This window comes from Balaenoptera physalus, assembly GCF_965194825.1.
Source record: "Balaenoptera physalus genome assembly, chromosome: 16".
NCBI lineage: Eukaryota > Metazoa > Chordata > Mammalia > Artiodactyla > Balaenopteridae > Balaenoptera > Balaenoptera physalus.
The window spans coordinates 70,872,317-70,884,979 of NC_138898.1; the positions used below are offsets into that span (position 1 = coordinate 70,872,317).

Here is a 12,663-nt window from a genome sequence, read left to right on the forward strand (position 1 = left end):
GGCACAGGTTCAATCCCTGGTAGGGGAACTAAGGTCCCACAAGCTGCGAGATGCGGCCAAAAAAAAAAATTACCTTTAAATTTGTTTCCATTCCTAAATGGAAATCAAATTCTGCCCTAAATTATTTCACATTACTTTTAAAAGCTTTGCACAGACTTAAGCCAGACTATTGACCAGAATATTAGCAGGCCTTAACGGTGGGTTAATTTCACTTCACACAGAATGACAGGTCAGTGTGGCCATCTCCTCCACAGAACTCAGTTTTCATGGGTCACATGGGGTCAGCAATAACAGAATATTACTGATTTCCAAGGGGGCATCCAGAAATAATGGCCCTCAGAGATCTTCAACATGCTGATCTGAGTTTTTTTTTCCTCCCCTGCGCATCATTCTTTGCTCCTCATTTGGGTTTACATATGTGGATCTGTGGAACACCCTTCTATCCAGATGTCTCATCATTCACTGTTCCACCTCGCTGTTGCCATCCAAAAACTTGTACAGACTTTTTTGTTTGTAATTTGCCAACAACAGGTTTCTTGAACTTTTCTCACATCTGCAGCACGTGCACCTGCTATTATTTTCCTGAACAAATACTGTCTGTTACCTGCTACCCCTCATTCTGGTGCTGGATTTGCCAGCAGATCCAAAACCAGACCTTTGTAGTTATGAACCTCGGTTACTTTCTCTGTTACTTTCTGTCCTGCTAATAGGAAATAGATTTCTTCCCTACCCCAGTCCCTCCAAGCTATCAGACTTACTGGTGTTTTCACTAACATCCTTGGAGGCCTGCCTGTTTTATTTGCTCCTAAGCTTTTGAAGCTTTTCCTAAAGTTTATCTCTTTTGGAAATGACATTTGGTATGGAGTCAATTTTACTAAGGGCCGCTAGTCTTAATTGTACTATTTTCTTTTAATCCTTAATTTAGTGCTGTGCAAGGAGATTCAGATCTCAGAACTAGAACAGTTTGCCTTCAGAGTGCAAAGGACATCCTTTGTAACTGTATTAGATAACCGTCAAGGACAGGCGGCAGAGCCAGGTTCTTATTGAACTGCATTAGATAGTAACGCCACAAGCCAGCAGAGGTCAGGGTTAGCTGGAAACAGTTTTTATACGACTAGGCCTGCCCAGAGCATCCTATGGAGTATTCTCTCTGTTGTGCACACAGTGCTCTTTGCTCCTGAAGGAAGTCATACCAAATAAGCCTTTTCCTTCCACTTCTGCCCCTTCCCCGCCCCCTTCCACATAAGATGCTAAAATGCCTTAGCTATAAGCACTTTGCTTAATTAAGAAAGGGATTCAGAACATGATTGATATTGTTCCTAAGTTTGTGGATTTTAGCCTCATACTTAAGTTGTGCTGTTCTGTGTTTGCTTTTGAATGGTCAATCTGCCATCCTTAGATTTTTAATATTCTGAACTCTGTGCTTAGAACGTAGTTGTTCTATAAGCAAATGATTAAGAGCTCAGGTTCGGGAGCTGAACTCCCCAATACAAGGTCCACCAGCTACGTGTGGCTGCTAAATTTAAACTGGTTAAACTTGAATAAAATTTAAAATTCCTCTGTTACAAATCTTCACATTTCAGGGGTTAGTAGCCACCTGTGGCTAGTGGCTACCACATGGGATAACGCAGATACAGAACATTTCTACTATCACAGAAAGTTCTTATTGGACATTGCTGCTCTGGAGACAGACATATACCACTTAGCCCTGTGGCCTCTGGCAGGTTTATACACTCCATTGGCTTCAGTTTTCTTATCTGTAAAATGAGGATGAATAAAAAGAATTGGCATGAGGATTAAATGGTATAATGCTTGTAAAGCAGTGCTCACCACATAGTAAGCAGTTATCACTATTATCATTAATGAGTTTTAATCAAATCAGGATTGGTTTAGTTACTGGGAATTTTTTCCCCAATCTGTACCTCATCTGAAGGGGACAACTGCCCAGCTCTAGTCCACTGTCACCATGTGGGAATGCAAGCCCATCTTCTAGTTTCTTCAGGAGAAACCAGAGATAAAGACTCTTTGCATGAAATCTTAGATTTGTAAATTTAGCGATTCAAATATTTTTTCATTAAAAATTTTTTTGAAATACACAGAAAAATGCAAAAAAGTTGAATGAAAAAAATTATAAATACCTTGGTAGCTACTACCCAGGTCAAGAAATAGCGTATTACTGCCCCCTGGAAAAGCACCCCCTATGTATCCTCCTTTCTCTCTACAGTGTTTAAAACACTGAGGGAGACAAGCAAAGCACATCTGCTAGCCATATCAGTTCCTAGGGCCACAAGTTGGACTCTAAAGTAATGTCTATGGAATATGGGCCATTTTTTAGTCTTTAGTAAAGTCCCTAGCCATATTTCTTTGAGCCCATCCCAATAAGCAAAGGTGCACAGCTGTAGCAACTAGTGGTCAGGAATCTGGTCAGAATTAATAAGGACCACTCTTGCATCAGAGCACTGAATTTGTCACTTAAAGAAAAGGGAGATGGAGAAATCAAGCACAACCCGTAAATTTCTGACTTGTTTGACTATGTGAGTGTTCTTCCACTAGGACGGTGGCAAGCTGGCTTTTGATTTTAGGCGTAATGAGTTTGAGGGGTTTATGATACATTCAAATGCAGATATCAAGTGGGTGTTTATACAAGTTTGGAGATAATACAATTTGAAAATTATTAATTTATGGATACTAATAGAAACCACAGAAATCAAGGAGTTTTTTTTTTAACATCTTTATTGGAGTATAATTGCTTTACAATGGTGTGTTAGTTTCTGCTTTATAACAAAGTGAATCAGCTATACATATACATATATCCCCATATCTCCTTCCTCTTGTGTCTCCCTTCCATCCTCCCTATCCCACCCCTCTAGGTGGTCACAAAGCACCGAGCTGATCTCCCTATGCCATGCGGCTGCTTCCCACTAGCTATCTGTTTTACATTTGGTAGTGTATATATGTTCATGCCACTCTCTCACTTCATTCCAGCTTACCCTTCCCCCTCCCCGTGTCCTCAAGTCCATTCTCTACATCTGCATCTTTTTTCCTGTCCTGCCCCTAGGTTCTTCAGAACCATTTTTTTTTTAGATTCCATATATATGTGTTAGCATACGGTATTTGTTTTCGTCTTTCTGACTTATTCACTCTGTATGACAGTCTCTAGGTCCAGCCACCTCACTACAAATAACTCAATTTCGTTTCTTTTTATGTCTGAGTAATATTCCATTGTATACATGTGCCACATCTTCTCTATCCATTCATCTGTCGATGGACACTTAGGTTGCTTCCATGTCCTGGCTATTGTAAATAGAGCTGCAATGAACATTGTGGTACATGTCTCTTTTTGAATTATGGTTTTCTCAGGGTGTATGCCCAGTAGTGGGATTGCTGGGTCATATGGTAGTTCTATTTTTAGAGAAATCAAGGAGTTTGCTTAGGAGATTGAGAGAAGAAAGCCAAAGATTAAACCTTGAGGAACTCCAAGGTTGGGTAAAAGGAGATCAAGAGGAAGTGACTAGAGGAAATAGGAAAATCATGGGAGTATGGTATCCCAGAAGTCTGGGGAAAATGATGTTTCAACCAGAGTTGAGTGTACAGTGTCTAATGCTGCTCAGAAGCCAAGCAAAATAAAGACTGAGAAGAGTCCACTGAAATCAGCAGTATGAAGGTTGTAAGTGACCCTGGGAAAAAGGACTCTCAGCCAAGGCCTGCACTGAGGGGGGAAATGGTGTCTCCTGAGGAAATGGCAAAGTCTAATACAGCTCTTTCAATGGGTTTGGAGTCAAGGGACAGGGCAGTGGCTGGAAGGGAAAGGAGAGAGGAGAGTGGAATTAGGTGGGGTTTGCTAAGATGGTAGAGGTTTTAAAAGGGCTTAAATGTTATTGGGAAGGATCCAAAGAGAGAAGTTGAATATGCCGGAGACAAATGAGGAAATGGGATTCACAGCACATGTTTAAGGACTAACTTTGGAAAAGGCGGGGTCACGCATGTAGGTTTGGAGGTGGAGTTGCCGTTGGATAGTTTGGTCTTTTTTTAAACTCCATGTCCAAGGCTCTTGCCTTTATCATTCTGCCTCGTATTAGGTTCTACAGATTGTACTTTCCAAAAGGACTTAGAAACCCACTAAATTGTGGCAGTGTCATCAATCCCTCCTACATGGTCCAACTGATAGTTCTCACATTAAACTAAGACTCTACTTCATAGACCCTGGGGAACTCTAATATAACAAAGATTCCCTAAACTTAACTACTTACCGTGTAATTGGGAATTTGGTCTCAGGGATTAAATCATATATTTCTTGCCATTCTTGGGGTATGTCAATAAAATCTCGGTAAACCTTGATTTGTAGCACTGTTCCTATGGTGATATGTTGCAAAAGCTTTAAAAATTCTCGAAGAGTATATCCTAACACATTGGCATAGCCAACACTAATCAAAACATCACCTGAAAAAGGAAAAAAAATCAGTAAAATTAAGATAATGGTTTAAAAGGATTATACCATTTCTGGCTTTATTGTGCGATGTTTTTCTTTCTTTTTTGGGGGGGGGTGAGGTATTTCATTTTATGGGTTCATATTGTTGGTTCATTTTGAACCAAAGCCAGGCTTCAGCCTTTATTTATTAAAAATGACCCTCTCAGTGACATAAGTATCCTTTGAATAATGAAGAATACATGCAAGATGTTTCTTAATAGTCAGTGTGGTGGTAGATATTGTAGCATGTTTTTACAACATTTCTAAAGTCCTTGGTGTGACAGAGGCTAAAAACCATTTATAATCTGAATCATCCTTTAGGATTCTAAAAATGTGTTTGCTTCAAGTAAAATAAATGGCTATTACTATTAAAGAAAAAACCACTTACACTAAGTGAATAAATGACCTACTTTCTATTATACCTGCCTGGCCATTTCCAATGCCCTCCACAGTAAGCAGACCATATTAAACATCAAGCCTTTCAGTTTAATGTTTGCCCTTACATAGTATTCGTTGAGCAAGTAATTCTACATGCAACCCTGGACAATTAGCATGCTTTAATTAAGTTTAAGCTATGTATACAGAGAGTATGTCAGCTCAAAGGAATTTGACAGCTAGGTCCCCTACCATAGCACGGTGCTGAACAGGCAGGGAAGGGTGATGGCCAACCATGGAGCTCCTGAGCCCCCAGCAGATAGGAAGAGAACCACATCTTGACAGCAAGCCCATGGACCTCCAAACTGGATGTTAAAAAGACCAGTTATTCACTTGTACCCAGCAGCTAGGGCATGAACATGTAAACTAGGTCCAGTTATTTGTCAGTCTCCCTGGGTCACTGAACGTGGAGCAGGAGATGCAGAGAGGTGACAGGAGCACCCAGTTTCCATGGCCCTTTGTTCTCTCACCATTTTCCAAACCTGGTTCTCCAGGCTTTCTGGCAGTTCTGTCAGACTCATTGTTCTAAATCCAATGCCTTAACAGAACTTTTCTATTGCTTGCATTGAAGACCTCTGACTACTACAAGGGCATTCAGCAAGAGAGGAAGGAATACAGGGAAATTGCTTTTTAAGGACAGACAGATACATTGGGTAAAATCTTAGTCATCAGCTCTTACTAGTACTAAAATCCTGCCAAATGGTCATGGATACTTTATAGCTAACATCGGATAAAGTGACCCCAATGAGTCCCACAGGATATGTTCACCTCAATGTGCATGGGAAGCTAGAGACCCCTCAATCAACCTGAAAGACAGCTGAAGCCTAACCTCAGAGGAGAAAAGAGTCAAGATGAAGTACATTCTCTGATACTACTCCCCACTGTGCTATAATTGGGAATTACGCTGATCCCAAAGGAAGCCTCCAAGGAATGCCAAGGACAAATTTCCATAGTGCTAGATCCTATCAGAAACAAAAGTTCACAGTATTAAAGAAAATGAATACTTAGAAGGGTGAAGTAAACCTTCTACTTTGGTCTTTAAAAATAGCTGGGGCTAACTTCAGAACGAAACAGGGCTTCTCCCGGCGACCTGCAGATTGTGCGATCTAAAACTGTTCACCCCATGGAGGTTAATTAAAATGGGGGCAGGGAGGAAGAAGACCTCACTGGATGAGCTTACTTGCCTAATCTTAAAAGGAGTGTTTATGGCTTGTCATTCTGCTTAATTATGTTGTTAAAGGGTGACTTTTATCAAGAGGGCAGAAAATCAACAGCTTAATTCCCTGACCCGTCCTGGCTGTAAACCAGACATATCATTGTGTGAATGTGAGTACTCTGGCAATAGACATTAACATTGCCTTTCATAACGAAACACCAATTTGGTATTTATGAATATCAACATTATACATTTTCTTTCTGTTTTAATGGGCTATAGGAACCACATTATATAAACTGTCTCGATTACCTGTATTTAATCAACTTTGCAGCAGCCAAGCCACTACCATCTCTACAAACTAGGCTGTAAATTCCATAAGCTCTGTGTGGTTAGAGACCATGTATGTCTGGCTCATCATTATACCACAGTGCCTACCTAGCAGGATGCCTACACAGAGCAGGCATTCAGGAAATGCCTATTGAATGAATGTGGCCTAGTAAGGGTGGTGACCAGTACATGACTTGTATTTACCGTCAAAGCTATATGTATTAATTTCTTAAGACTCTGGATATCAGAGTTTGCTAAAGCTATACTGGCCAAAAGGATTTTAAAGTTTAGCCAGAATAAACTAATCAGGAAATCGAGATGAAGCCCTATTATGAAACACCAAAAAGAGAGAAATTCAAAGCACATGAATGAGAAATAATGGGGCTGGGAGGTAATGGGGTCAAAAAAACATCAGGTTTCTAAGAACATCACCTCTCAAAATTTCATAATCATTGTCAAAAGGACTGAGTTACAGAGTCTTTGAAACCTAGACCTTGAAGAGAAGTGGCTGACTTGTCATGAAGAGATTTGGGGCCCTGGACTTACTCTCTATTGAAATCTCTTTTCTAGTCAAAGGTATGGGCTTTCTAAGCAGATACGGTTTCAAGTCTCAGCTCTGACCACCCACTTAGCTCTGTATTGAACAAATTACTTCATCTCTCTAAGGCTCTATGTTTTGTTATCTACCTTCCAGGAGTGTTGCAGAGATTAAATGAGATAATAGATGTGGAAACACCTTGCAAAATGCCTAGGACAAATACTCACTTGCTATTCATTTATCAAGCACAGACATAATAAATGTGCTAGTGCTGTAGGTAAGTCGTGGATTTAAAAGGTGAATTCAAGACTGCCTCTGACCTCCAGGAGCCCACTAACTGTAGCCCCACCAGGAGATTCTGTTTCATGTGCATGAAAGCATACTCCTGTCCCACTCTAGTGAGTGTGCACTCTGGTTATCAACGAGCATCTGTCCCCTGACCCCAGAGAAGCTAAGGAGAACAAGCAAAAAAGGCCCATGGGACCTGGCCTAGAGTTCTTTTGGTCTGGAAAGTCCAGAACTCTCTTTCTGTCAGTTTGTTCCCCAGCACCATTTTCTATGTGGAGAAAATGCTTTGGATTTTAAGGTGAGGTAAACTTTTGTAATAGCATCATTGGTCTACTTAATTCTTTAATCCACTGCTTCTAACCCTAGCTGCAATTAGAATCACCTGAGGAGCTTTTAAACCATGAACTGCCCTATCCCCAAAGCCAAACCAATTGAATCAGAACCTCTGGGGACATGGGGCCAAGGCATTTTTGTTTTAAAAGGTCTCCAGGTGATTCTAATAGGTAACCAGAGTTGCAAACCAGTGGTTTAATCCACTGGGGGCTCCTGTACCACAATCATTTTTGGTTAACAACAACAACAAAAAAGATACCAGTCTAAAGAATCTCTAAGTAAGAACAGCCTAAGAGAAATGATTGCCAGCATTTCCATAGCACTGTAGTTCTCAAAGCATTTTCATAAAGATTATCTCATCAAATCCTAGCAACTCCTGACAAAGGTGGTATTATCCCAATTTAGAGATGAGGTGACTAAGGCCAGGAAAGTTAAGGGGCTTTGTCCAAGGTCACAGAACTAGAAAGTGGCAGAGCCTGGGCCTGAATTCAGGCCAGCTCCCACTGAATGGTCTTTCCTTCCCACCACCTTACCATCCCATTGTGCGTCCCTGACTCCTGAGCACAGCACCAGGCCCAGAGTAGGCGCTGGGAAAACGTCTTGAATTGGATGGAAAATTCATTCACCCAAAGCCAAGTGAAGCAGGGCAGTACTGACAAAGAGTGTAACAGAGAGGGTTCAAATCCCCGCTCCTTGGTGTGACAAGGTACAAGTTACTAAATATCTGATTCCTTCTCTGTAAGGTGGTTTAATGTAGAATCTAATCAAGGAATTTGGTAAGGTTACAGGATACAAAATTAATGCACAGAAATCTCTGGCATTCCTATACACCAACAACGAAAAATCAGAAAGAGAAATTAAGGAAACACTCCCATTTACCACTGCAACAAAAAGAATAAAATACCTAGGAATAAACCTACCTAAGGAGGCAAAAGACCTGTACTCAGAAAACTATAAGACAATCATGAAACAAATCAAAGATGACATAAACAGATGGAGAAATATACCATGTTCTTGGATTGGAAGAATCAATATTGTGAAAATAACTATACTACCCAAAGCAATCTACAGATTCAATGCAATCCCTATCAAACTACCAATGGCGTTCTTCACAGAATTAGAACCAAAAATTTTACAATTCGTATGGAAACACAAAAGACCCCGAACAGCCAAAGCAATCTTGAGAAAGAAAAACGGAGTTGGAGGAATCAGGCTCCCTGACTTCAAACTATACCACAAAGCTACAGTAATCAAGACAGTATGGTACTGGCACAAAAACAGAAATCTAGATCAATGGTACAAGATAGAATGCCCAGAGATAAACCCATGCACATATGGGCACCTAATTTATGACAAAGAGGGCAAGAATATACAATGGAGAAAAGACAGCCTCTTCAATAAGTGGTGCTGGGGAAACTGGACAGCTACATGTAAAAGAATAAAATTAGAACACTCCCTAACACCATACACAAAAATAAACTCCAAATGGATTAAAGATTTAAATGTAAGACCAGACACTATAAAACTCTTAGGGGAAAACATAGGAAAAACACTCTTTGACATAAACCACAGCAAGATCTTTTTTGACCCACCTCCTAGAGTAATGGAAATAAAAACAAAAATAAACAAATGGGACTTAATTAAAAGCTTTTGCACAGCAAAGGAAACCATAAGCAAGGCAAAAAGACAACCCTCAGAATGGGAGAAAATATTTGCAACTGAAACAACAGACAAAGGATTAATCTCCAAAATATACAAACAGCTCATGGAGCTCAATAGCAAAGAAACAAACAATCCAGTTAAAAAATGGGCAGAAGACCTAAATAGACATTTCACCAAGGAAGACATACAGATGGCCAAGAGGCACATGAAAAGATGCTCAACATCACTAATCATTAGAAAAATGCAAATCAAAACTACGATGAGGTATCACCTCATGCCGGTCAGAATGGCCATTATCAAAAAATCTAGAAACAATAAATGCTGGAAAGGGTGTGGTGAAAAGGGAAGCCCCTTGCACTGTTGGTGGGAATGTAAATTGATACAACCACTATGGAAAACAGTATGGAGGTTCCTTAGAAAACTAAAAAGAGAACTACCATATGACCGAGCAATCCCACTACGGGGCATATACCCTGAGAAAACCATAATTCAAGAAGAGACATGTACCACAATGTTCATTGCAGCACTATTTACAATAGCCAGGACATGGAACCAGCCTAAATGTCCATCAACAGATGAATGCATAAAGAAGATGTGGCACATATATGCGGTGGAGTATTATTCAGCCATAAAAAGAAACAAAACTGAGTTATTTGCAGTGAGGTGGATGGATCTAGAGTCTGTCATACAGAGTGAAGTAAGTCAGAAAGAGAAAAAGAAATACCATATGCTAACGCATATATATAGAATCTAAAAAAAAAAAAAATGGTACTGATGAACCTAGTTGCAGGGCAGGAATAAAGAGATAGACATAGGGAATGGACTTGAGGACATGGGGTGGGAGGGCGAAGCTGAGGCGAAGTGAGAGTAGCATCGACATATATACACTACCGAATGTAAAGTAGTTGGCTGGTGGGAAGCAGCAGCATAGCACGGGGAGACCGGCTCATTGCTTTGCAATGACCTAGAGGGGTGGGAAAGGGAGGATGGGAGGGAGGCTCAAGAGGGAGGGGATATGGGGACATGTGTATGCATATGGCTGATTCGCTTTGGTGTACAACAGAAACGAACACAGTATTGTGAAGCAATTATACTCTAATAAAGGTCTATTAAAGAATTAAAAAAAATTTTTTTTTAATGTAGAATCTACCTCAGGGATTGCCAGGAAGGTGAAATAAGATCATGCTTCTAAATGTTAAAGATGATTAATACTGCCTACAAAAGAAGAAAGTTTTATCCACAGAGAGCCATAAACGCTGGAGTGACGCTGTGCCTGTATATGAATCCCACCTGCTAGATGGGGGTGAACCTCGACAAGGAACTCAGTCTCACTGAGCCTCAGTTTCCTCACCTGTAAAAGGGGGATGATAATAGTTCCTACCTAGAGGGTTATTGTAAGAATTCAATGAATAAAAACGCCCAACAGCGAAGGTTATACAAGTAATACCAACTGGCCTGCCCATTGAAAGCTCTCAAACAATGTCATCATTATCATTGTTACAGTGAAACCTGAGTCTCCCTGAAGGCAGATGGGAGGGAGAAAGAGGTGGAGTGTTTGGGAGGCATGGGGAAAGCACAGTCACCTGGCTGGAGTTTTCCATCCCTGGCTGCAGAGCCCTTCTTAATGAGGTGCGTGATCTGAAGGTAGGGCCCATGCTGGATGATGACCAGGCCTAATCCCAGGCTGCCCACAGTGAGTTTGGTCTGCTGAGTTTTGCTCAAGTTGTGTACAGATGGCTTGACCTTGAGGCCGATCTGTCTTTCTAAAAAAGGAGAGATTTGTTTTAGTCCTTCACCTAGACATCAGCATGACAGTAGTAACTGGGGTTCTAAAGCCAGACCCTTGGGACAGTTACTCAACCTCTCTCTTCCTTAGTTTCCTCATCAGTAAAGTGATGATAATAAAAATGCCCACTCAGAGGGTTGTCAGGAAAATAAAAGGAGACAGTTAAAGGGCTTTTGCACAGTGCCTAGCACATTGTGAATATTTAATTAATGTTAGTTATTATTATCCATTCACTTAACAAATAGTTATTGATACGGGCAGTGTGCTAGGAAACGTGTTTCTTGCCCTCGTGGATCTTCCAGCCTGAGACAAATATCAATGAATCATGTAAACATATTTTGAACAACAAACTGTGACACATGCTATGAAGGAAAAGTTCAGAGAGCTCTGAGGGTGACCAACAGGAGGCTAACGTCTCCCGTGAGGAAGGTGGGTCAAGGCTTCACAGAGGAGGTAAAATCTGAATTGAGGTCGAAAAGACCAACAGGAAAGCTTTAAGCAAAGTAGGATGGGAGAGAGCAAATTAGATCAAGATTCTGAGACAGGAAAGAACATAAAGGAGACCAGTAGGGGGCAGGCAGGAGGAGCAAAGGCAGAGCAGACAGGCTGCTTGGCAGGTCTACCTCACTGGAAAAGCTTAGAAGCAATTTCGGCAGGACAAGCTAAGGTCTGCACTCAGAGAAACACACAAACAAAAACCTCTGGCTGTTATATGGATTGTGGGGTCCAGAGTGGAAGTGAGAAACGAAAGGGTTACTGCGTTCACCCAGAGCATGTCACCCAAGCAATGTCAGTGGAAATGGACAGTAGAAAAAAAGCATTTGGGAGGAAAATCCAGGAAAAATGGGTAGGGAGGTGTTGAAGTATGTTTTCTACAAAACTAAACCTCATAAGAAAAGTTTCGAAGATGGAGGAGTGATTTAAAACAACAAGTTATTTTCCCAAGAGGAAGCTTCTGAGAAGACTCATTTTCAGCCTACAGGAAGCTTCTGGGGAAACTTGTTTTCAGCACACTCTTCCAGCATTTCACACACACAACACTTTTCCTTAAGGAGAAGTGACAAACTGCTACCTTGCCAAACCTTTGCCAAATCCATGTGACTGTGATGTCTGGGGGTGCCCAGGAGTCCTCCCCACTGCTGGGGGAGGGGCTTCCCATGCTCCCACATCTCCAGCTGCAGGGAGCTGGGCGGTTTCATGGCCCTTTCAACTCCAAGCAAGTGTCCTTGCCTATCTCCAACCTCACCCTCCCCCAAACCACAGATGCTCTCTGTCTGGAAAATAAAGTAACCTAGTATAAAGAAGGTACCATCTTCAAGACTTTTCAGGATTACAGGTCAGCCCCTCCTCGAGCCTCTGGCTCCTGAGCAAACAGAGAACTGGCATCATAGACAGGGTCTGAGTTCCAACCTCAGCTTGCAAATTAAAGTGCTCATGATATAATCTACTATGAAGCCCAGTCTCAAAAGACAGCAGCGTTAAGTGAAAGAAGCCAGATTCAAAAGACTCCATATCATAGGATTCCATTTTTGTGACATTCTCCATGGAAAGGGCAAAACTATAGAAAACAGATCAGGAGTGTCAGGAGCTGGGGTGGTGAAAGGCGTTGGCAGCAACGGGGCTTCATCACAACGTAATTTTGGGGATGGTGAGACCTCCACATCTTGATT

General features: G+C 41.2%; 1 protein-coding gene across 1 annotated transcript in view; it reads right to left on the minus strand.

Annotated features, from left to right (window-relative positions):
* PDZD9 (PDZ domain containing 9) overlaps positions 1-12,663 on the minus strand; it is a 365,894-nt gene that overhangs the window by 1,669 nt on the left and 351,562 nt on the right. Inside the window, exons 9-10 of the mRNA XM_082431138.1 lie at positions 10,791-10,970; positions 4,251-4,440 (exon numbers count right to left, since the gene is read on the minus strand). Of these exons, the coding sequence (XP_082287264.1) occupies positions 4,251-4,440; positions 10,791-10,970 (370 nt within the window). The remainder of the gene's footprint in view (positions 1-4,250; positions 4,441-10,790; positions 10,971-12,663) is intronic.